Source organism: Candoia aspera, chromosome 5, assembly GCF_035149785.1.
Source record: "Candoia aspera isolate rCanAsp1 chromosome 5, rCanAsp1.hap2, whole genome shotgun sequence".
In the NCBI taxonomy this organism is placed as follows: Eukaryota; Metazoa; Chordata; class Lepidosauria; order Squamata; family Boidae; genus Candoia; species Candoia aspera.
Window position 1 is genome coordinate 114,579,970 of NC_086157.1, and position 25,859 is coordinate 114,605,828.

Here is a 25,859-nt window from a genome sequence, read left to right on the forward strand (position 1 = left end):
CCATTGATTTTGCTTGCCGGAAGCTGGCCGGGAAGGTCGAAAATGGCGATCACGTGACAGTGGGATGCTGCGATGGTCATGAATGTGAACCGGTTGCCAAGCGCCTGAATTGCAATCCTGTGATCGTGGGATTGCTGCGATAGTTGTAATTGCGAGTATCAGTCGTAAGCCATTTTTTCCCAGCGCCGTTGTTAAGTCCAAATGGTCACTAAACAAATGGTGGTTAAGCGAGGACTGCCTGTACATCCAGTCTGTCTGCCAATCAGCCCCTCTTGAATCTGTGAGCTTCCCCCGCCCTGTATCGCCGCCACCACCAAAAGCCCGTAAGATGCAACAGGCCACCTCCCGTTGTGTCTCGGGTCGATGCTGTTCTCCGTTTGCTGAATTCAGCTTCTGCACAAACACGACTCCCACTTCAGCAACTGGTGGACGCATCCCATAATATCCAGACAGCTCACCAGCATTTCCCATCCCTCTGACCGGGACACCCAGCTGTGCTTCCCTCCCTGCAGCCCTGAAAGTTTCCCCCACCTGTCAGCCAGTCCTCGAGTTAAATCACTCGCTGCCAAACTCCTGCCAAGACACGCCTCGGTTTTGCCTCAGCCCTCCAGCCGTCTCTGCAGTGCAGCTTGGGGGGCAGGGGGAGTCAGGTGTTCAGATCTTCTTTGCGCCCCCCCAACCCCGCTGCAAGATGGAGGCCTCTTCTTTCCGAAGCACCGCAGAGCCCTTGGGGTTGCTATTCTGCCGGGTTGGTGCTGCACCGCCTGTGGAACTCCTGCCCGTATTCATGGAACCATTTGTTGGCCACTGTTGAGAGATGGGGAGGATGAAGGACGTGGGAGGAGTGTGGGCGTGGACATCGCACCCCTTTGCAAAGTTTCCATCCAGTTAAGGATCATCACATAAATCAATATAAGGACTGAATGGCTCCCTGTCACCTATGGCAGCGTTTCTCAACCCTGGCAACTTTAAGATGTGTGGACTTCAACTCCCAGAATGCCCTAGCCAGCATGAGTTAAAGTCCACCCATGCTGGTGGGGGGATTCTGGGAGATGGAAGTCCACCCATGCTGGCGGGGGGATTCTGGGAGATGAAGTCCACCCATGCTGGCTGGGGGATTCTGGGAATATGCTGGGTGCCAACTCAGCTGGAAATTACCCCACAGCCATTTCCCAACAATGCTTTCAGCTTAATATATCCTAAGACGTTACACGTGGACCCAGCGAACACAAACTTTCCTAATGCGATAGGCCTCTCTCTCCCTTTCCCACAGGCCAGTTCTGAGGCCACGTACCCACTGCAGCATAAGCGGATAAAAACACAATGCCGGCAGAGCGTTACGTTATCAAGGCCAGGTCCTCAGCAGGCGTTGGAGGGAGCCTGGCCTCGCGGGGTTCTGATGCACCGCCGGCATCAGGACCAGCTTCCCCATAGTGGCAGTCAGAAAGGCCTGGGGGGGGAGGCCACCCACTTACTCACCCCACTTGTCTCCCGCAAGGACCGGGCAGCCGGCGTGCAGGGTGGCTTCGTCCCCGTCCCCATTCCTGCGCAGGTTCCACCAGAAGAGAGCGGCGTTCTTCAAGCAAGACAAGGGAAGCAAGAGGCTGGGGGAGGGTGTCCACACGGAGATGGCCCACAGCCCAGGCTGGGCCACGCACGGTGAGCAGGGGGTTCAAAAAAGTCAAGATGGCAGGCGTGACCAACGCCCATCTTGGCTTTTTTGACCCCCGGCTGTAGACTCCCCCATGATGCTTGGATGTACAGTCCTGCTTCCCCGGCATCGTGATGCACATCTGCGCTGGCTCCAGACGGTTGGAAACCAACGCTTAATCTTTGCTTTTTTGTCGTAGCCTACATATACTTTGATTTAATCTTAGCTGGGCGCATTGCTTGGGAGGGGCGTGTACGCATGGATCTGTGTATCATGGTACAAAAATGGCTACTGAGGTGAGCATAGCCAGGTTACAAAACACCTGTCGGCATTCCTCATGTGCCAGAATGGCAGAATCCATGGCTATCTTCGCTGAACTCATTGGGTGGAAGTGGCGCGACGGTGGAAGACTTAATGGCCAAATTCACACAACATGCTACTTGGTTAATTTGGGGTATCTCAGCACATTCTGCAAACTCATGAGGTTAGTTTCTAAATCAGTGCATCAAGGGAATCCAGGAATCCAGGTATTGTGTGGACTGCAGCAGAATTTCCAAATAAGGTTGCTATCACCCACCAAATGTATGTCCCTCCTTTGCGCCCAGTTACAATGGCACAAGGACAGGGACCTCTCCCACACCTCAAGTGGTGTGGAGTACAGCTCCCACAATCCCCCACCCATCACCACCTTTGCCAAGAATTCTGGGAGCTGAAGTCCACCCATCTAGAAGCCACCTAGGTTGGAAAAGGTCAGGTATCCCCTCATCCCAGCTCGCATAAAGTCCAGGATGGCTCTCAGAATTACAATTGTGGTTACTGATTTTTTTTTTACACCTTTGGATTTTCCCCACTGCTGAAGCCTCTCCACCCATTCTTGAATCAGCAGAAAACAGAGAGGACATGGCTCACCTGGACGACAGGCACACTCAGATTTGCGTAGATGAAGGCTGTGGACCCTCCAGCTTCTACTGAACTCAGCTGAGCGAAAAAGGCAGCAGAAAGGATGAATTTCATCTCAGGGGCCCCTGTTGCAGGGGGCTGCATGTTAATACAATCAACGCTAACTACAGTGGGTAGTTCATTGATTCCAGGGCCCCGCAAACGCTTCAGCTCATCAACCCCTTCGTGAAGTTTCAGATTGTTCATTGGCCCCCAAACATTTATTACAGTATATGAAAATAATTTAATAAATACTACTTTAATTAACAACAACAACAACAACAACAACAATGAACAGTGCTATTGACCCTTGGAGGCCAATATTGACCACTTTGGAGAACCCTGATTTATACAGGGCTCTGATGGATACCACCACATCACAGATAGCATGATGTCGCTGTGCTAATGATATCATAAGCTCACTGGCACCACAGGCGCAGAGATCCCTTGTGCAGGTCCATGTCATGGGCACTGATGGCGAGCAGGAGGGGGCCCCTATCCAGGGGGGAAAACGCATGCATAGTTTAGAGACTTTGAGCTGTCATTCAAAGAGACACAGAACAGACCCGCCTTGACTTTGGGGTTTATCTGTCTGGCTTTTTCCCACGCTTCTTCAGTTTGTTAGGATTTTCTGTCTTATGTAGCAGTAATAAACACTAGAGACCTATTCCTCGTCTCAGCGTGGTTCCTGGCTGTTAGGACAGCTCTCTAGTCTATGTTTGAAGACCTCAAACACATTCATGTCGACCCTTTAGGTATCGGAAGGCTGCTCTCCAACCTCCCGTCCGTGGCCTGTTCCGCAGGCTAAATATACCCAGATTGTTCCTCATACGGCTTGGCTTCTAATTTCCAGACTTTCACCACCTTGGTAGCTATCTTCTGAACTCATGCCAGTGTGGTGATGACCGTTTTAGAGTCGGTGCCTAGACACAGGACTCCAGTGGGGCAATTCTTTCCCATGATCCAGACTTCATGCACCCCACAAGAGCATTGGCCTTTTCGGCAGCTGCATCACCCTCCTGGCTCATGTTTAAATTGGGGTCAACAAAGACCCCCAGATCCTGTCCACGCCAGCTACTGCCCAGCCAAGTCTCCCCCATCCTAACTTTCAGCTTTTTTTTTTCTTGAATCTGAATCTCGTCTTGGCATGGTTCCTGCTTGTCAGGACAGTCTACACTCCTTTAACGTTTTGTACCAGGCTGGCGAGAAGATCAGATTTTTGCAAAGGGCATCAAATAGGCAGTTCTCGGCAGATACACTGCAATTTTGCAAAATATGGAAGTTCTCTTTGCCCGAAGTGCTGGAATCCATGTTCCATGTACGGATGAATGCACAACATCTGGGGGAGTCCTGAGCAGGTGCTCCCAACCCATCTGAAATTTGGGGAGCATCTTGTAGGCACCATCACAAAAACGGCTACTGAGGTGAGCATAGCCAGGTCACAAAACACCTGTTTGCATTCTTAGCATCACCATTGTGGTGTTTTCTTGATATTGTATGGTTCTTTGTATTGTTTTTGATGTGTTGTTAGCTGCCCAAAGTCACATCTGCAGGATGGGCAGCCACACAAGTAGATTTAGATCATATTATTATTATTATTATTATTATTATTATGCTAATCTACAATTAGATTCACAGTCAAAGACTGGTAAAAACTTAATAATTCAAATCCTAACCAAGGACCTAAGAATTATTAAGGTAGTGTCTGAGGATATAGACGCTACCTTAATAATTCTTAGGTTCTTGGTTAGGACTTGAACATTTATTGTTGTTATTATTATTGTTATTAATATTATTTAGAAAAGTTAAATGGTCCAGGGAGCCAAGGGGTTGGCAGCCCATGTTGGGCACCTGAGCTGTAAGCGATAAGGGTCTGGATTTGGCCAGCAGGGGAAAGAAACATGGATCACTAAAATAGTAAAAATAAAATGAGGCATTTAGTTACTTCTTTACACAAAGCCAACATCTTAAATATAAAAAAAAATCCTATTCTATATGTGAGGGGAGAGGGGGGGTGAAGAGCATCCCCTAAGGGTGCCTCAAACTCATGACTAAGCGAAAAGACAGCCACAGATGGTGAACGGACCCTGAACTTTGAATATATGAGACAAGGATGTGGGTGTGTGAATAAGATTGTTTAGGTTGAGAATTTGTAGCTGATAATAGTGGGTAATAGCTGGAGCCAGCAAGGCCAAGCAAGGGGGAGGGATTGCTAAAGATTGTGTAAATTTTCTTATGAAGTAAGGAGGGAGTACAGGCCCTGATATGCATGAAAAAAACCTTAGAGGTGATTAGCACATTCCTGAGGATGTGATCAATGTCTCGGGGATGTGTTAATTACTTGCATCACAAGTCTGTTCTTCCTCTTCCTGACAAAAGGACAATCACGGTTATCTTGACCTTATGTAAATTAAACTAGGATCTGGTGAGCCATCCGAGTCAAAAACAACGATAAGGATTGTAGGAACATCCTGACATCCTGCTGACATTGTAAATGTGTAAATCAAGGTGGCTACTTCAAGGTAACAGGAAGATTGTGAGCTGAGCCCCCGAAAGGGGGGGAGGACAGATTTAGGGTATAAAAAGTTTGTATAAACCTTGTTCTTTGTTCCTTCTTGCACGAAGGGACCCGCCTTTGCAAATGCGTTACAAGTAAACCCTTTTCTCTGTATCATCGAACCTTGTGAATTGGAATTCTTTTGGGAGGTTTTTCCCGCTGACATATAGAATAAACATCTGCATCCTTACAGCACCATCCTACGTCTCAGAATTGCATCCCACCATATTTGGGGAGGGGGTGTTTCTCCCCAGGAAGTGATCGCGGGCACACCCCTCCGCCTGGAACTTCCGTGACTTCTTCACAAGCTAACACAAATCCAATTTTGCCTCGGGTGCCCAAGAAAGAAGAAAACACAAAAGGACTGAAAACTCACATAGATCATCAGCGTGGCTATTCGATTGCCGGATTTCATCCGATACAGGGGGCTTTTTCTCGACTATATCAGAAGAAGAGAAGAAGTGATGCTAAACGATTCCAAGCAACTGGGTTTGCAACGTGCACGTGTCGTTTAGGTACATGGGTCAGTTCTCAGCGTAGCCTTCAGCGCCTTTTCTGACATCTCTCTGTTTTTTACAGCATGACGACATTCCCTTTTGTTCTATCCCTTTGGGCAAATCTTTGGTTATCCGTTAAGCCTAAACCTGGTTATCTTTGCATTTGAAGATGAAAAGCTGTTTTCACATTCAATAGGTCTGCAACAGGTTTACTCACAGTAGCATGGTCAAAGTGGGGTTCATAGTGGCCTCCTAACCCATAGTTGACCACCTGGAGATATTCTGCGTAAGGGTGCTGGACGTTCAAGCCTGTCAAGGCTGCAGCCCGTCGGCCTAAAGCTCCGATCACGGGATCCACGTTGTCTTTCAGCCAGGCACTGAAATAGACGCAGGGATATATTTGGTCTGACACTTATCCCCACATTAGGTTCCATCAGAGAGAAATTCAGTTACTTAATCCATAACTCTAAGACAGTGTTGCTTAACCTTGGCCGCTTGAAGATGTGTGGACTTCTACTCCCAGAATGCCCCAGCCAGCCATTTCCCATGCTGGCTGGGGAATTCTGGGAGTTGAAGTCCACACATCTTAAAGTTGACAAGTCTGAGAAACACTGCTCTAAGGCATACTGTATGTCGTGTTGCAAGGGCACCGATGGTGGTGGTCAGAAAGTCAAGATGGCGGCCCAGCCCTGTAACTGACGTCCTACCCCTTTTTACATGCACAAGGCTTCAATCATACAGTTGCAGTGCCAGCCTGACTTTTTTGACCCTCCCTTCTGCAAACACCCCTACAGTGTTGTTTTCTGGCTTTGTATCAGGTTGAACCCAGCCTTATGGTTTAGCGTTGCATAGGAGCCAGGCCATGATGGCTTGTTCAACAAACCATGATTTAACATATTCTGGCTTAGTGTGACATGTAAGCCTGGCCAATACTACTGATATTATTCAGAGTTCCACTTCCTCAATGGAACTGTCTCATGTTAAATGTGACGGTGGGGTTTTACAGCACTGATTTACGTTTGCAAAGCTTCTGCTACAGTCCGTCCATCTCTAATTTAGGGCCAAAGTGGCAGAAGACCCCGGTGGAATATTTGTATTGTCTTCTTCTAAAAACAGCTGCTCCAAGCTAGGCACAGCACCAGTTGATCTTGGCTGCCCTTGAAAGACTTGGATCAACTTCCCATGTTTAGCTGACCTGCCCTTTGTACCATTCAGTGTACTCAGAATTAATACCACCCTTCCTTTAGCTGAGAGAGTAAGTTTTCTTCTTAGCTGATAAATCTTTAAACATCTCAAAAAGTTTGCAAAATATGGTTAAGTCATTATCACCGTAAGGCAGTGTTTCTCAACCTTGGCAACTTTAAGATGGGAGACCGGCTTTGCTGGGAAGGGAAATGATTAATAGCGGTTATAAATCCTGCCCTCTGGAGAAAAAGTTATAGAGAAGAAAAGCCAGACATGCTTTACAAGGCAGACGTGGACGGTAAGTCAGAGATTCTGAACTTTTCACCTCCCGTGAAATTGCTTGCTCAAAGCCACTTCAAAGAAAGGCATGTCCCGTGGAGTCCTGCGGTGCAAATCCCACAGTCCCTTTTTACACGCTGCCTGCATTTCAGGGGATTAAACAGCAAAGGAAAGCTGCCCTGGAAGAAAAATGCCAGATTTCTAAATAATGGATGGAGAACATTTAGGAGGAGCTCTGTTGGGCTCTTTCCAGAGACGGTAGAAGAACCGGAGGAGAGGAGGAGGAGGAACCTCTGAGCTTCTGAGTAGTTCTCAGAAAATTGTGGTCTGCTAAGGAGAGGACACCATTTCCTCGTGAGTGATTGATGACATCTTTGAGCCATCTTTGTTAGTCTTACACCTCCACAGTGATGGTGCGATGGTGTCACAAATCCCTTGTGAGGAGACGGATGTATCCAAACATTTAAGGAAGGTCTGTGTGTCACCTGAGCCACGTCAGGCGAGGGGTCTCTCGGTCCAGGCTGGCCAATTCAGGACTGGTATCTTTGAGGTTGGCAAAGCCCATCCTTTCTTAGGTCCCAGCTCCTTCCTGACTACATAGTAGGGGAGAAGAGGCTGGCCAGGTCTCTCTTTGATCCTAAAAGGAGGTCTTGACTCCAATTTAGCACTTCATAGGTAAATGGGACGTGAGGCGCTCACTTCAGTCAGAGGCTGGGAAGGCGTTTGTTGGAGATGCCCAAAGCTGCATCTCCAGGAGGTCAAATTTAGGGGTGTCTGCAAGATATGGTTAAAAGACCTTGGCTGACCTGATCCACCTAAGCAAGTCATATATGCTTAGTACGCTGATGGGAGACCACTAGGAGATCTCAGGTCTGCAGGCCAGGCTGGGAAATCACAAAAGCAACTTGGATAAGGAAACTGCTGTGTTAGTGGACTTCAACTCCCGGAATTCCCCAGCCAGCTGGGGAATTCTGGGAGTTGAAATCCACACATCTTCAAGTTGCCAAGGTTGAGAAACCCTGCTGTAATTAATCTAACATTTAGGCTTTTTGCCAGGGAGTCTTTGGAGAGAGGGGGTCAACAAAGTCAAGATGGTGGCCACGACTGAGGCCCCACCCCTTTTTTTACATGCATCGCTTTGGAAATAACACAAGGAACCTGGTTTAGATTTGCTGGCTCCAGGTTCCGGCCCCTTCACCCTCGTTACCCACTTTTGCACTGAGTGAGGTGGGGTTAGGGTCTTTTGTGATTAAGAAATACTAATTCTGCAAAGTTTCCGATGACTGGGAGTCCTGTAACACTAGAACAGCCCCCTTTTCAGATTCCCTAGCCATCCCTGGTGACAGTCATCTTGAGTCTGGCCCTTAAGTAAAGAGTTTTACAGCTCTCTTGGCAACCTAGTGGCCAGGAGTTCCCCGGGCCTTTGGAAGATATAAGGTAACAGGAAGGATTCCCTTGAGCTGAGCTCATCTGATGCCTTCTTGCTATCCCACAGACTTTTTCTTCTGCGCTTGTCTAAGGATATAATTTGTATTAAGCAAATTGAATTTCTGCTTGCCTCAGTGAGTTCCAGGCATGCGTGCTGTGCCCACTCAGCCTCACATCCTTTTTAAAAGCAGGGTGGAAAAGTTTTTAAAAAGCTTTTGCTTTTCCCAGTCCATTTCCACTTCAGGGCCAGCGCTGGCATCTCTCAGCCAAAAACCACTTTGCAAAGCCAGGACTGTTTTATCTTATTCCTGGTAGAACAAGATCCACAATTACCCTGTGGCAAGGAATTTACCTCTTGCTTATCCGATAGTCGGCCTGTTCCTGTTTTTCTCCCGAAGCCACCACTGATCTCTGCAACTGGAGAAATACAGAGAAAGAGGGGTTGGAAAAGTAGAGGGAGGGAGGGGGAGAGAGAGAGAGAAAGAAAAGAACTTAACTTGAAATAATCTTTATGTCTACTTCATGGAGAATATAAGCCAATTCACTTAAAATAATTCTAACTGTTCCTGACTCAAGAAATTAGGATGTTCTATATAAGAACTGGCACCTGGATTAGAACGCCAGAAAATGCACCAATATTTTCCCCCTTTGTGGGACACTCTGCAATTCAGCCAGTCTCTATTGCAGTGTTTCTCAACCTTGGTCACTTTAAGGCGTGTGGACTGCAACTCCCAGAATTCCCCAGCCAGCCCTGCTAGCTGGGGAATTCTGGGAGTTGAAGTCCACACGTCTTAAAGTGGCCAAGGTTGAGAAACAAGGCTTGAAAGTCTAAATTTGTGAGGATGGGAAATGCAAAGGGAGAGAGGGTCAAAAAAGTCAAGGAGGCAGCCACAACCACATTCTCACAATGCTTGCGAAAAGGGAGTGGGGCTTCAACCACACAGTTGTAGCTGCCCTCTTGACTGATTTGCCTCCCCCCAAGGACACCCCTGCAAGGAAAGTAAAAATGGAACATCAAGGTGCTCAGCACTGATTTTCCATTTCTGCTTATTTATTCATAAGTCATCCATGGGGGCAGGTGTCAAAAAGGTCAACATGGCAACACAGGCACCAAGCGACAGGGCTTCAATGGCACAATCCCTTGAAACCAGGCCCCTCCCCGTGGATCTCCTGGGAAGACCCCCAATACATGAGCTGGCTGTTGATACTGCTGAGCCGCCCATTCAGCCTTGATGACAAGGGACAATGGCAGAGGACAAGGGAGGGATGCCATCTCCTGGAGTGATGTGCTTCCTCCCTGCCAATCTGCAGGTGTTTGACCCCCCGGCCCATCCCACCTGTTGACCTCTGGCTGGGCTACCTCGAATTGCTGAAGACAAGCCCCCCACGGCATGCAGCCCGCCGTGTCCGCTTACCCCCGGGGCCGCGAGCGCCTTGATCTTCTCGGCTTCCGAGGGGCTGACAAAGTCGTGGTACAGGGCCAGCTCGGGCTGGCGATGCAACGCTTCCTTTTTCAGCGGCTGCAGGATCAGCCAAGGGCTCCTGTTGGTCTCGTAGGAGCAGGAGAGCTGATTGGGGGCTGCCAGCTGAAAGAAGGCCAGGACGACGGGGTGACCGTTTGGCAAAGCGACAATCCCGGGGCACTGGGGCTGCTTCTGCCACTGAAAATCCCCACCCCCCAGCTGATCAGAGACACTATTTTTCCTTTGCAAGCCAATAGGAGCTGTTGGGAGAGCCATGAGGACTAGAAACAGTGATAGAAATGAACTGGGATTCAGCAGCATCTAACTCTAAGGAAGTCAGAGTGGTGAAGGGGTTGGGGTTGGACTGGGGAGACCCACGTTCGAGTCCAACTTTCCGCCAAGGAAGGTTTGGATTAGCCCAGTGTTTCTCAACCTGGGCAACTTGAAGATGTGTGGACTTCAACTCCCAGAATGCCCCAGCCATGCTGTGCTGGCTGGGGCATTCTGGGAGTTGAAGTCCACACATCTTCAAGTTGCCCAGGTTGAGAAACACTGGGTCAGACCCTCTCCTTCAGCACAGCCTACCTTACAGGGTTGAGATTGTAGGCACAAAGTAAAAGGAGATTCCCATGGAAGGCCCCTGGCATTCCCAGGAAAAGGCACATTATAAATCTGGTAGAGACAAACAGGAATCCCTTGGAGATATTGCGGGTTCGGTTTTGCAGACCACCGCAATAAAGCGAATATCTCAATAAAGCGAGTCATGAGAACTTTTTGCTTTCCCAGTGCATATAAAAGTTATGTTTACACTATACTGTAGTCTATTAAGTGCTCAAGAGCATTATGCCTAAAAAAACCAACGTACATGCCTGAATTAAAAAATGCTTTATTGCTAAAAAATGCTAATCTGTTGGAAAAACAGCACCAATAGACTTGCTCAACGCAAAACTTTAATTTGTAAAGAAACACAATATCTGCGAAGTGCATTAAAGTGAAGCACAATAAAACAAGGTACAGGTGGTCCTCATTTAGCGACTGCCTTGTTTAGCGACCATTCACAGTCACAACGGTGATGAAAAAGTAACTTTGTGACCAGTCCTTACATTTACAGCCTTCACAGGTCTGTAACGCAAAGGAAAGCTGAAGTAAGATCATAAGCACAGTCACGGTTTCACTTAGCGACCATTTTGCTTAACGACCAAGTGGCCGGTCCCAATTGTGGTCGCTGAACGAGGACTACCTGTATGCCTGTATAAAAGCAAGTAAAATAAATAGGTCTCACTACGTTCGGAGGGGCTTATGCCCAGGAACCCATCATTCTGTGGTCCTACTGTAGATGCTTCTTCATCCTAAAAACACCTCCCAGCAGTAAGGCCTCCGTGTCTCACCCACCTGGGGCCCCAGCCTCTGGCACAACTTCTCATACGCATCTCTAGTCTCCAGGTGGGTCATGTTGGGTCTCTGCAAAGTCACCCTTTCTTCGCCCTCCTCCTGATTGGTCCTCAGAAGCTTCTCATACTTTAGGACGTTCCTTGCCATCCGCTCATTTCCTGGGTCTGGTTAAGAGAAGAATCTGTTCCAGCCATGCTCCAGACCTGGATAAAAGATATTTTTCCCCCTTTTCTCCTTGTCTTTTGCCCTTAATAGTGCTCGGGCACACTGAAACGGATGAAGCCGCTGCTTTTCCTTAGGACCCACAGCCAGAACATCTTGAGCTGTGCATCAAGGTGTTATTGACAGCACAGGAACAGAGCAAGTCAAAGGAAAGTGGGCAGTCTTCATCCATAGCCAAAGAATAATAATGAAGAGTGGGTAAAAAAAGGCATTGCCATATCTGAGTTGCAAAGATCCAGGGGACCACTAGTTGGGAGCAAAGGCTTAGGAGGGTCGCTTGTCCCTTTGCTGCCATCTAGTGGTCATCTCGGCTCTTGCAGCCCAGATATTGTACCACAATGCGTAAACAGGGCATTATATGGCAGGGGGTTTCAAACTTTTCAGGCTTTGGAACTTCTTAATTTGAAAAAAAAAATGGAACCGTTAATCAAGAGGCAAAACTGTACCCACAGAAAATTGGCAAGAGGGCAAACTGTGCCCTTGTTGTAAGTTACTTCTGCAAATTGGTAGCTATTTGACTTTCACGGAAAGGGCTACTCCAATTTCTGCCCCAGAAAGTTCCTCCATTAATTGTAAATAGAAAAAGTAAACCTCTTATTGTAAATGCAGAAGCAATATTTCCGATGTAGAAAAATTAAAACTATGAATTTCCCAATTTCTTGGGAGGTTAATGTTTTAGCCAAACAAATCAAGGTTCAGGGAATGGTTTTTCTTGAGAAAAATGCCAGGGGGGACTGCAGCGTGTGGTCAAGAAAGTCAAGATGGTGGATGCAATGGTGTGCTCCTAACCCTCTCACAGGCCCCCGACAACTTCTGCAGAACACAATTTGAAAAACCTGGTGGCTGGCTTCACGTCTGTTACCCTTTTTCTTGAACAAAAGGATGGATTTCCAGCTGGCAAGAAAAATGTTTTTGCTGCTCCTGTTGCTCTAACTGCAGACTGACTCAGTGTCTGAAACTAACGATGGTGCAAGATACACTTACCAATTGGAAAACTTTATAAGGAGCACTTTAAATGCCTCTTTCCAAGCTTTTTCTGAAGGTATATTAATCATACACGGGCAATTCTAAATTAAGTAATTTGAGATTATTTACAGTAATTCTACATTAGTCATGATTAAGCTATTTTTAGGAGTCAGCACTGCTTCCTGATTAGCAAATTTAGAATCAAAGTGTGATGTTGAATGTTCTTCTCCTTCTTAATTCGCTAAAGTTTGGGACTCAGATGCAAATACCATATTTTACCCAAAAGGAAGGGTATACTGTATTTTTCCGAAAATAACTCACTTTTAAGACGGGAGGCCTGTCCTATTTGCTGAGAATATAGGAATGGAAAGAGGTGAGTTTCATCTCTCTAATCCTCATGGTATTTTGGAATTCAGGGTTGCCTCCCTTTCGGGTAATTATAGTATTTCTTTGGCAGTTACGATGTGATGGAATGTGTTAGCAATACAGTTTTTGAAGCGTAGCATTTGTAACATTCTGCAGATGGCCCAGATGAATCTGGATATTTCTTTTCAAAAAGCACATACCATAGTGAAGAAATTCCTGGGACAGCCTTAAGGCGTGAGAAATGTTTCCTGCCTTGCAAAAATAAGATTTTGAAAGGTGGGGGGGATGGGGAGAGAGAGAAAAGAGGTGGATAGTTAACATTTTATAGAAATAAAGACAACTTTATAGGAATTTCAAAGCAAAACCCGCCCCCCACCCTGATCCCAATTTAAAAATTTGGCCACAAACTCCATAGGCGGTTTCATGCTGCCCATGAAACACCATTGTAGCAACCCCAAACTCAAGACTTGGGCATCTTTTATAAAAATATTATCTTTGGCCATTGCAGGATTTGCTCCACCCATATTTCTTTAAAACTAGAGTAGATCCTCAATTTAATAGATTTGGGAAGAAACTGACAAAATTTGTGTTAACGGCGCTTCCATTTAGTAGGCAAACACTCCCCAATATGTGCTAAATCCAGCTTCATCCAGACATCTGACAAGATTGATGTACTTACATAATTATGCAAAGGGCATAGATGAGAGCAAATGAAAATTCAGATTTAATGGACATTTGGATTTAACGGACACTCCTTCTCCCCAACAGTTCATTAAATTGAGGTTTTGCATCCAGGTGCTTACCCAGTGCCTGGAGGCTGTAAGGGTCTGGATGGAGAAGAACAGGGTGCTGAGTGGCTTTGGGTTTGAGGCCTCCTGGATCTGTGGATACATCATTTTTAACTCTTGGTCTGGTAGCGCTCCCCCAGACAGAGTTGGTGTGCAATTTGGGGGTCTTCCTGGACTCATGGCCCCTGCTTGAAGAGCAGGTAGAAGCCATACCTAGGGTGTTTGCACAAATGCACCTTCTCCTGAACCAGGAGGCCCTGCTCACTGTCACTCATCCCTTGATGAGGCTGCTGCAATGCGCTCTACCTGGGACTGCCCTGGAAAAACGTTCAGAAGCTTCAACTGGTCCAGAATGGAGCCCTGCCCAGTTTGGGGTGCACCAAGGTTTCCCTGGGTTATACCCCCGCACTGGCTTCCAGTATGCTTTTGGGTGCAATGCATGGGTTATCATCCCTAAAGGCCTGCACGGCATGGGGCCACATTACTTGCGGGACTGCCAAGGGTTTCTGCCTGCCCCACCAGACCCAACAGGGTGGGCGTGCTCCAGTTCCCCTCTCCTGAACAAGGTCATCTTGTGGGACCAACAAGCCATGCCTTCTCTGTTGTGGTGCCTGCCCTTTGGAACCGCTGCCCCCTACGATCCGGAAGGACAGCCTCCTGCCTCAGATCTCCCCAGCCTCCTGGGCTCCAGAGGTCTGTGAAGACCTGGCTGTTTCCCCAGGGCTGAGACAGGGTGTTACACGGGTCCAAAAGAGCTGTGGCTTGTGTGGCTGAGTCTGTTATACACTGCCACATGGAAGGGAGGGAGGGAGGGAGTGGGGGGAGAGGGAAGGAAAGGGGAGAGGGAGAGGGAGTGGGAAGGGAGGAAGGAAGAGAGGAAGGAAGGGAGGAAGGAGAGAGAGAAGGAAGGGAGGAAGGAAGGAAGGGAGGAAGGAGAGAGAGAAGGAAGGAAGAGAGGGAGGGATGGAGAGAGGGAGGGGGAGGGGGAGGGAGGAAGAGAGGAAGGGAGGGAGGAAGGAAGGGAGGAAGGAGAGAGAGAAGGAAGGAAGGGGGGGAGAGGGAAGGAAAGGGGAGGGGGGAGAGGGAGAGGGAAGGGAGGAAGGAGAGAGAGAAGGAAGGAAGGGGGGGAGAGGGAAGGAAAGGGGAGGGGGGAGAGGGAGAGGGAAGGGAGGAAGGAAGAGAGGAAGGAAGGGAGGAAGGAGAGAGAGAAGGAAGGGAGGAAGGAAGGGAGGAAGGAGAGAGAGAAGGAAGGGAGTGAGGGAGAGAGGGAGGGGGAGGGAAGAAGGAAGGAAGAGAAGCAAGGGAGGGAGGGAGGGGGAGAGGGAAAGGGAAAGGGAGAAGGAGAGGGAAGGGAGGGAGGAGGGAGGGAGGGAGGGAAGGAGGGCCCTTTGGAATAACCGAAAGCCACTGGAGATGCTGGAAGCTGCACCTCTTGGCTTACCATGAAATAGGAAAACGCTAAGTGATCCAGGGCATCTTCAAGGCTTCCCTCATCTTCCGTGTTCCAGTTCCCGTAGGAGATCCGGAAGAGGCTGACAGCTTCCTCCATCCACAAGATGGAGTGGTAATAATCCTCCATATCGTAAGCAACCTGTAAGAAACTGGGGCAGATAAGACTGCGGGGAAAAGCCACACGGGTTGTGAGGACAGGAGGATATCATGGTCACCCCTGGATTTATGCTACTGCTACCCCAGACAGCTGGGTTATTTTGGAATAAAACTGGTCCTCCTTCACAGTTGGACATCCCAGAACCCTGCATGGCCTGAGGCCAGATTATTTGCAGGACCACCTATTTATAAGTAAACAGTGCCATTCAGGGGGAACCCAGGCAGACCCAGGCAGTCTCCGCAAAATCCTTGGGTTGGGCCTTCAGAGGTTTTCCAGAAGTTGCCACCAGACTATAATGGTTAAGGATATGGGAGGAAGCAGCTATGATGTCTTACGAAGGACAAATATGAACGGCTCTAAATTTAATGAATTCTAATTAGTTACAGCAAGGTGGATGGACTGGATTACAGCAGTGATGGGTGCATTGCTGGAAGGTCTGAAGGACCAGGCTGGGGACAGATCCTCCTGGAGGAGGTCTATATGTAGTTGCTAAGAGCAACATCAATCAATCAATCAATCAATCAATCAATCAATCAAATTCACTATATGTCAGCCTTACCAGGTAGACCTGACAGGAAGCAAGACCAGATCAGCTAATCCTACTTTATTGTAAGGCTGCATTGACGGAATCTTGCAAGTCTGCAAGTGCAAATCTCCTTTACAGCCCGAGAAGCTAGGGAGGGTCCCTTTTGAGCCTTTTTCTCCCCCCATTATGCAGCTGCAGGCTCTGCCCTCTCTTATCTGACCATTCCCTTGGCAGCATTTCTCCCCCCCCACCCCCCACCCCCATCTCCCAAGGTCTTTCCCATACCGTTATACTATAATTAAAAGTAAATCAAATTTAGGTTTTTTCCCCTGGGATATCCATACGGGGAGGTAACAAAAAACCAAGATGATGACTCAATTGTGTAGCTGTGGCCCCATCTTGACTTTTTTGGATCTGGAGCTCAGGACACTATTTTGCTGAGGTTATAGGCGTTTAAAGTTCTTGAGATCCTGCACACCTGGTCATCTTGCAACTTCTGGTCATAGGTTTACTGACCGTGCAGCAAGTGACCATGGCAGGTACATAACGCTGCCGATTGGTTCGCAGGCACCTCAAAAGGATGAGCTGTGATCAAGCTGCTGCTGTCGCCATCTTGCCTTTTTTGACCTCACCCCCAGACCCTACCACCCACAAGCAACTTAGCGAAATGGGACACTCAAGCCAACCAGCCACCAGCTAGATCACCCCATTTGGGGCCGGTGGAAATCTCCAGTGTCCTTGCCCAAGGAATCGTCTCTTGGCTATCTTGGCTTCAGCCACTCACCTTACCAATGTGGAAGCAGTCATCAGCAGACAGGGAAAAGTCCTGCCTGGGATGGTAGATATCCAGATGGGCACTGCTTGTCCTCCGAAATCTCCCTTTGGCCAACTCTTTGACGCTCAGGGCGTAGACATCCTGAAGTCGCATTAGTGCCCGTGCTGCTCCTTCAAGGTCCTCAAAGAGAGGTAGACTCTCCTCTAATCGATGGTAGTTTATCTTCAGGGCTGAAAAGCCGGTTGGGTTGGGACAAGAGCATCAGTGATCTTTGCTAGAAAGCTGGAGAATTCTGGGAGTTGAAGTTCACACATCTTAAAGTGCCCAAGGTTGAGAAACACTTGCCTTAAACTCTATACAAGGACAAGTGATGTGTAAGTCTCCCGATGACGGACTTCAACTCCCATCACCCACAGCGTCATGCACCAGCTCTGCAACTGGGATACAGTACTTTTAAGCACTAGGTCACACTGTTGGCGCCTTTGCAGCATTTGACCCCTGCATAAGTCAAGATGATTAAAGATTTGCAATGGATGGGCCAGCCCCGCTAGGTTGACCAAACCAGGAAATCAACTCTGCAAGTTGATATCAATATTTTTATTGAGAAGAGCTATAATAGCAGAATCTTGCAAGTCTGATTGTGATGTACTTCCCCCCTCTTCTTATACTTCTGAGAATTAGGGAGGTGTCTGTCTGAGCCACTTCTACATATTTTCCGCTTGTTTTGGACTCAAGATAGGTTTTTCCCCTTGTAACAGATCTCACCTGTCTCCATCAAGGTCCTCACCCTTACTCTCTACATCAGCCTTTCTCAACCTTTTGACCCTGGAGGAACCCTTGAATTTCTAGCTGTGGAATTCTGGAAGTTGAAGTCCACACATCTTAAAGTTGCCAAGGTTGAGAAACACTGTCTTATAGGTAGTCCTCACTTAACAACCATTCATTTAGTGACAGTTCAGACTTATGATGGTACTGAAAAAAACAACTTATGACTGGTCCTCACACTTACAACCACTGCAGCATCCCCCTGGTCACGTGATCACAATTTGGGCGCATGGCAACCAATTCACATTTATGACCGTCGCAGTGTCCCATGGTCATGTGATCACCATTTTTGACCTTCCCAGCCAGCTTCTGGCAAGCAAAATCAGTGGAGAATATGTGATTCACTTAACAACCATGGTGATTCATTTAACAACCGCCACAAAAAGGTTGTAAAATTGGGTTGGATTCACTTAATGACTGATTCACTTAGCAACTGAAATTCCGGTCCCAATTGTGGTCATTAAGTGAGAACTACCTGTTAAAAAGGGTTAAGCAAATTCATGGAGGGTAATGCAAAATCTGGCTTCTTTTTGCAATGGGGACTGTCGGCTGCTCTCTCAGAAGCATGGTACCCCTCTGTGCCACTGGCTGGAGATGTTGCTCTGATGCTCATGGTCTGGTTGAGGATTGCACCTGGTTGCTCCCTTTAGGAAGCAAAGGCTCTGATTTCCCATGGACCACTGTTTGGTCTTACTGATGGAGACCACCCACCATTTAAATTAACGTTCTCCCTCCTGCAATTAAACAGTTGCAAGGAAGCTGCACCTTGGATATTCTCGCTGCCTTCCATGCTATAAACCACGTTCCTCCAGTCGGACTGCAGCCTCTTGATCAGGGCGTACGCCAGCAAGGGGTTAGCCATGGTGCCGCTCGCTCCTTGATGTAAGGCCTGGATCTTCTGGTAGAATCTGGAAAACGCAAATAACATTTGGGAAATGAAGACACTGGGTACTTCCCCTATGCACAGTTTTCAGTGGGTTCCTCCCCATCTTGTAGAGAGTCAGGAAGATGACCTTGGCAGAGATATGTAGGCTCCATGGCCAAGGCAAAGGGGCCCCACACATTTTTTTAAAGTCCAGAACATCTAGGTACCATTTAGAAGAGTCTCAGAAAGACACCTCCCTAATTCACAGTAGTATAAGAGGGGGGGAGAGGTCCAGCACAAATCAGACTTGCAAGGTTCTGCTATTCTTTTATTTGTAAGCCACCCAGAGTCACTTGCATAGTGAGATGGGTGGTGTTTAAATTTGATAAAATAAATAAATAAAATTATAGCTCATCTCAATAAAAGTAGGTTTAGCCTTCCTGTGGAGTTGATTTCCTGGTCTGGTTGACCGCATGGGGCTGGCCCACCCTTTGCAAACCTTTAATCATCTTGACTTATGCAGGAGTCAAATGCTGCAAAGGTGTGAACAGCGAGACATAGTGCTTAAAAGGATTGTATGCCAGTTGTGGATGTCATCATACCCATGTTGATATTTGCCCCTTTCTCGCCTTGGACACCCAGGCATTCAAGCCCCCCGTTTGCCAGGAAAACTCACCAAGTGCCCTTTGGCCTGTCATTCTCTTCTTTCTCTCTTTCTTTCAGCCCAGCCTACCCTACAGGGTTGTTGTGGGGGAAAAAGAAGGGCACCCCCATGTATTTACCTGGGGGGGATTGAGGGCTAGAAAATCAGCAGGCATAAATTTTGAGGGGTGATTCATGTTTTTTTTTAACTGTCACCTGGCTGAGTGACTTTGGGCCAGTGGCTCAGCCTAACCTACCTCACAGGATTGTTGTTTGTGGGGAAAATAGGAGGCAGGAGCATTAGGTATGCTGCCCTGAACTGTACAAAATAAAGATGGGATGTTGTTGTTGTTGTTGTTATTATTGCTGCTGCCCACTGTCATTCCTTCCTCATTGCAAAAGGATGGGAAATTGGGTGCCATGTTGATCGGGGGGGGGGCGCAAAGAGGGATGTGGGGTTACAACTGGGTCCTGTGTGCTAAACAGCTAGAGAAGCACGTCAGCCTGACTTTCCACTAGATCTAGCTAGAATACATGACACTGTGGGTGATGGGAGTTGAAGTCTGTCATTGGGAGAGTTACACATCACTTGTCCTTGGTATAGTTTAAGGCAGTGTTTCTTAACCTGGACCACTTTAAGATGCGTGGACTTCAACTCCCAGAATTCCCCAGCCAGCATGTCTGGCTGGGGAATTCTGGGAGTTGAAGTCCACATGTTCTGGCTGGGGAATTCTGGGAGTTGAAGTCCACCCCTCTTAAAGTTGCCAAGGCTGAGAAACACTGTGTTAGGGGAAAAGGTTTATTAACAAGAAATAGCTTAGAAGTGGAGGAAATTACCCAGGGGTGTCTGCAAGGGGGTGCGCAGGGTGTAGCAAAAAAAAATCAAGATCATGGCTACAAGGGTGCACCTGAAGTTTTGTCATTTTTTAATGTGCGCTGTTCATAACTCTAGGCTCCTAATCATGCTCCTATCATTTTAATTTTCATTGAATCAATATTAAAAACAAATCTGATTTGCACCCTAATGGCAATTATTCTTTTGTTCTGGTTTGTTTGGAATTCCAGACCCCATAAGTGAAGACTAAGTTTTCTCTTCTGGTGGTGAAGGAGTTAAATATGATGAGAGGGGTCACTGACTCATCATGCTAGTTTCGATAATAACTGGATTTGGGCTTAACAGATGGTAAAATACAGTTTTCCATTTCTGCACTACCGGTCTTCGATTTTCCAGGTCGAAAGGGATCTGGCGCTTTCTCCTCCCCACTTTCCTGAGCCCAGAGCTGTGCTTTGCAATAATCACTGGGAACTACATTAGCTGTTTTCACCACGTGGACCTGGGGGATTTGGCCTGCAGGAGAGAACTTGGCGGAGGAAATCAAAAGCAAGAAGAAAAGTGCTCAGCTTTGCTTTAGGGAGGCCACTTAACTGAATGCAAACCGTGTCCCAGTCTCTGTTTTGAAATCTAACATTTAATGCGAAGTAGATGAAAGAGGTTTCTACCTTTTCTGGGTCTGAGAGCTAAGCAGGGTCCAACCTACTTAGTGTTTGGATGGGGGACCACCAGGAGATCCCAGGGTTGTAGGCTAGATAGGGAAGGTGCAGAAACATTCCGGAAGAAGAAGGCAAAAGCAACCCACTACATATAGCATCCCCCAAAAAGGCCATGGGCATGTCCGCAGCCTTGATCCGACAGAGTCAGCAGGAGGGAAAACAGCAAGGTAGATGTGGAAGGAAAGGGTGCCACTTGGCCAGTGGTGGAGCTTGAAAGCCTTGTTATTCTTGCAGGGAGGGAAGGAAGGAAGGAAGGAGGGAAGGAGAGGGAGGGAAGAAGGAAGGAAGCAAGCAAGCAAGGAAGGAAGGAAGGAAGGAAGGAAGGAAGGGGAGAGAGGGAGAGAGAGAAGGAAGGAGGGAAGGAGGGAAGGAAGGGGAGAGGGAGGGAAGAAGGAAGGAAGGAAGGAAGGAAGGAAGGAAAGTGGGAGAGCGGAGAGAAGGAAGGAAAGGGAGGTTCCTCCAGTTCGCCCCCCCCCCGCCCCCCTCGCGCCTCACCTTTTGAGGTCGCGGAGCCGCTTGGCCTCGTCCTCCAGGTAGGTCCGCAGGTGGCGCAGCAGCGCCCGCTCAGTGCCCAGCGCCCGGCGGATGCTGAGCATGGAGGTGAAGGTCTCCGCCGGTGCCCCGCGCCCGCAGAGCGCCAGCAGCAGCGCCGCCGCCGCCGCCAGCCCCAGCATCGCGCCTGCCGCCGCCCCCTCGCCCGCCCGGCCGGGGAGGGGACGGCGACGGCGAAGTGGGAGCAGCCGGGCCGGGGCCGGGGCCGAGCTGGGGCGGGCAGAGGGCGGGGCGGCTCGGGGGGGAGAGGAAGGTTGTCGGGGGGGGGTCGGGGTTAGGATCCGGCAGGAAGGTGCGAGGGGAGCTGGGGACCTGCGTTGTTTGGCAGAGGCGCGACTGACGGCAGCCTTTGGGCGCCCCCCGAGCCACCCCGGTTCACGCTCATCCGAGGGATGCAGGAGGAGAGCATGCGGGGGGGGGGGCGCCCCTGCACCCCGTAGCTGAGCGCAGCGTTGCGGGTAAAGCCGGCCAGCGGTAAGCGGGACAACGGAGAGAGTCCGAACGGGGCGCCGCTCGGGGCCGTCTTGAGGGCCAGCCAATGTCCTGGGGCGAAGTGGGGGCTTGGACCGGCCTGGATCACCGGGCTCCCCGTGGGGGGCAGCCAGACCCTGGGCCTCCAGGTCGCACCCCCCAAATGTCTCAAGCCTTCAGAGACGCAAAATGTTAGTGGCTGCACACGTGGGGCACCCCCTTCCACATGAGGGTGGTGGTTCTTGGCTCACGAGGTTGGCTTCATCTGAATGTCGCACCCGGGAGCCGCGAGCACATTCCACCACTTGGGTCACATTGCAAGGGACCACGTGGGCCTGCGGAACCTGAGGCCAGCTTCGCAAAGTTTAAGTGAGAAACTGAGTTTGCACCGCATGCTAGGCTAGGTTTAAATGAGACAGAGGGGGCTGTAGCTCAGCCTGTCTGCGTTCACACAACCCCTTTACCAGCAGCTGCCTTGGTGCAACAGACTAGGTTTAATTAATTATTAACTTTGGGTGGCTTGTGGTGTGAGGCGAACCTAGCCCTTTGGGTCAAGATATTAGGTTAACCTAGAAAGTGAATTCTTCAGCAAAGGATCGTTACCTTGTCGTGGTGCTGGAGCTTGAGCACCTCAATGATGCCATGAGCTAAACCGTGAAGGGCCACCCAAGACGGGAAGGTCATGACAGAGAGGTCAGACTAAATGCGATCCCTGGGGAAGGTAATGGCAACCCACCTCAGTATTCTTGCCGTGAAAGCTAAATGGATCAGTACAACCAGAGATATGTCGGTATACCATCGGAAGATGAGACCCCCAGGTCGGAAGATGGTCAAAATGCTACTGGGGAGGAACAGAGGATGAGCTCAACTAGCCCCAGACGTGATGACGCAGCTAGCTCAAAGCCGAAAGGACGGCTAGCGGCCGACGGTGCTGGTGGTGAACGGCGAATCCGATGTTCTAAGGATCAACACACCATCGGAACCTGGAATGTAAGATCTATGAGCCAGGGCAAATTGGATGTGGTTATTGGTGAGATGTCAAGATTAAAGATAGACATTCTGGGCGTCAGTGAACTGAAATGGACTGGAATGGGCCACTTCACATCAAATGACCACCAGATCTACTACTGCGGACAAGAGGACCACAGAAGAAATGGAGTAGCCTTCATAATTAATAGTAAAGTGGCTAAAGCAGTGCTTGGATACAACCCAAAAAATGACAGAATGATCTCAATTCGAATTCAGGGCAAGCCATCTAACATCACAGTGATCCAAATATACGCCCCAACCACAAATGCTGAAGAAGCTGAAGTAGAGCAGTTCTATGAGGATCTGCAGCACCTACTGGACAACACGCCTAAAAGAGATGTTATTTTCATCACAGGAGACTGGAATGCTAAGGTGGGCAGTCAAATGACACCTGGAATTACAGGTAAGCATGGCCTGGGAGAACAAAACGAAGCAGGACACAGGCTGATAGAATTTTGCCAAGACAACTCACTCTGCATAACAAACACTCTCTTCCAACAACCTAAGAGACGGCTTTATACATGGACTTCACCAGATGGACAACACCGAAATCAGATTGATTACATCCTTTGCAGCCAAAGGTGGCGGACATCTGTACAGTCGGTAAAAACAAGGCCTGGAGCTGACTGTAGTTCAGATCACGAACTTCTTCTTGCACAATTTAGGATCAGACTAAAGAGATTAGGGAAGACCCACAGATCAACTAGATATGAGCTCACTAATATTCCTAAGGAATATGCAGTGGAGGTGAAGAATCGATTTAAGGGACTGGACTTAGTAGATAGGGTCCCGGAAGAACTCTGGACAGAAGTTGGCAGCATTGTTCAGGAGGCGGCAACAAAATACATCCCAAAGAAAGAGAAAACCAAGAAGGCAAAATGGCTGTCTGCTGAGACACTAGAAGTAGCCCAAGAAAGAAGGAAAGCAAAAGGCAACAGTGATAGGGGGAGATATGCCCAATTAAATGCAAAATTCCAGAGGTTAGCCAGAAGAGATAAGGAATTATTTTTAAACAAGCAATGCGCGGAAGTGGAAGAAGACAATAGAATAGGAAGGACAAGAGACCTCTTCCAGAAAATTAGAAACATTGGAGGTAAATTCCAGGCAAAAATGGGTATGATCAAAAACAAAGATGGCAAGGACCTAACAGAAGAAGAAGAGATCAAGAAAAGGTGGCAGGAATATACAGAAAACCTGTATAGGAAGGATAACAATATCGGGGATAGCTTTGACGGTGTGGTCGGTGAGCTAGAGCCAGACATCCTGAAGAGTGAAGTTGAGTGGGCCTTAAGAAGCATTGCTAATAACAAGGCAACAGGAGACGACGGCATCCCAGCTGAACTGTTCAAAATCTTGCAAGATGATGCTGTCAAGGTAATGCATGCTATATGCCAGCAAATTTGGAAAACACAAGAATGGCCATCAGACTGGAAAAAATCAACTTATATCCCCATACCAAAAAAGGGGAACACTAAAGAATGTTCAAACTATCGAACAGTGGCACTCATTTCACATGCCAGTAAGGTAATGCTCAAGATCCTGCAAGGTAGACTTCAGCAATTCATGGAGCGAGAATTGCCAGATGTACAAGCTGGGTTTAGAAAAGGCAGAGGAACTAGAGACCAAATTGCCAATATCCGCTGGATAATGGAAAAAGCCAGGGAGTTTCAGAAAAACATCTATTTCTGTTTTATTGACTATTCTAAAGCCTTTGACTGTGTGGACCATAACAAATTGTGGCAAGTTCTTAGTGGTATGGGGATACCAAGTCATCTTGTATGCCTCCTGAGGAATCTGTATAACGACCAAGTAGCAACAGTAAGAACAGACCACGGAACAACAGACTGGTTTAAGATTGGGAAAGGAGTACGGCAGGGCTGTATACTCTCACCCTACCTATTCAACTTGTATGCAGAACACATCATGCGACAAGCTGGCCTTGAGGAATCCAAGGCTGGAGTTAAAATCTCTGGAAGAAACATTAACAATCTCAGATATGCAGATGATACCACTTTGATGGCTGAAAATGAAGAGGAACTGAGGAGCCTTATGATGAAGGTGAAAGAAGAAAGTGCAAAAGCTGGTTTGCAGCTAAACCTCAAAAAAACCAAGATTATGGCAACCAGCTTGATTGATAACTGGCAAATAGAGGGAGAAAATGTAGAAGCAGTGAAAGACTTTGTATTCCTAGGTGCAAAGATTACTGCAGATGCTGACTGCAGTCAGGAAATCAGAAGACGCTTAATCCTTGGAAGAAGAGCAATGACAAATCTCGATAAAATAGTTAAGAGCAGAGACATCACACTGACAACAAAGGCCCGCATAGTTAAAGCAATGGTGTTCCCTGTAGTAACATATGGCTGCGAGAGCTGGACCATAAGGAAGGCTGAGAGAAGGAAGATCGATGCTTTTGAACTGTGGTGTTGGAGGAAAACTCTGAGAGTGCCTTGGACTGCAAGAAGATCCAACCAGTCCATCCTCCAGGAAATAAAGCCAGACTACTCACTTGAGGGAATGATATTAAAGGCAAAACTGAAATACTTTGGCCACATAATGAGAAGACAGGACACCCTGGAGAAGATGCTGATGCTGGGGAGAGTGGAAGGCAAAAGGAAGAGGGGCCGACCAAGGGCAAGGTGGATGGATGATATTCTAGAGGTGACGGACTCGTCCCTGGGGGAGCTGGGGGTGTTGACGACCGACAGGAAGCTCTGGCGTGGGCTGGTCCATGAAGTCACGAAGAGTCGGAAGCGACTAAACGAATAAACAACAAAGAAAGTGAATTAATTCACCAAGCAGGTTAATCATGTGTGAATGCCACCAGTGTGTTCTAGAAAACTCAATTGTTGTATTAGAGCTGAATGAATCACATTAATCATAGTGAAAGATGTTTGGGCACTGCATGTTGTGTGAAGGCAGCAGTGGTGTTCCACTGACCCAGGTTAGTGTGTTGTGTGAACCTAACCAGCGCCTGAGGACCTCAATAGTTAGCATCCTGAAACTTTGAACAGGATTTAGGGTCCTCCGTACCCCAATACAACCTACTGGTGATGAGAGAGTTTGCAGGCAGACCCCTCCCCAAATTCCATCATGCTTCTTTGTGGTGGATTACTGGATTATTGCCTCTCTGGGGCATTGCAGGAAATTAAAATGGCGGCTTGCCCAGTGCAGCCATTCTGCGCTCCTGGTAGCACTGTAGTCACAACCAACAGAGGAGGCCCCATGTGGTGGGGGCCACCAAGCAACGCCTGGCTTCTCCAACTAGGGAGGGAAAGCTGAAA

At 48.2% G+C, this 25,859-nt stretch overlaps 2 protein-coding genes across 2 annotated transcripts in view; one reads left to right on the forward strand and one right to left on the reverse strand.

The window, feature by feature from the left end:
• PPME1 (protein phosphatase methylesterase 1) overlaps positions 1-25,859 on the forward strand; it is a 170,904-nt gene that overhangs the window by 31,973 nt on the left and 113,072 nt on the right. The window lies entirely within an intron of this gene.
• On the reverse strand, positions 4-21,943 carry P4HA3 (prolyl 4-hydroxylase subunit alpha 3). Its single transcript, XM_063304335.1, has 14 exons — positions 21,939-21,943; positions 21,022-21,723; positions 18,234-18,376; positions 16,653-16,873; positions 15,175-15,324; positions 13,146-13,197; positions 11,388-11,555; positions 9,952-10,115; positions 8,889-8,953; positions 5,862-6,021; positions 5,524-5,586; positions 2,561-2,629; positions 1,480-1,576; positions 4-807 (listed from the first exon to the last, which is right to left on the reverse strand). Exons 1-14 carry the CDS (start codon positions 21,941-21,943, stop codon positions 737-739), a joined length of 2,130 nt encoding a protein of 709 aa, XP_063160405.1. The 3' UTR covers positions 4-736.

Excerpts from the sequence above, each read along its gene's own strand:
- P4HA3 (XM_063304335.1), bottom strand. Across the intron at positions 8,954-9,951 it reads AGGCGCTCGCGGCCCCGGGG|TTGCAGAGATCAGTGGTGGC; the intron begins GTAAGCGGACAC and ends GTATTTCTCCAG. Across the intron at positions 2,630-5,523 it reads TAGCCACGCTGATGATCTAT|CTGAGTTCAGTAGAAGCTGG; the intron begins GTGAGTTTTCAG and ends TTTTTCGCTCAG.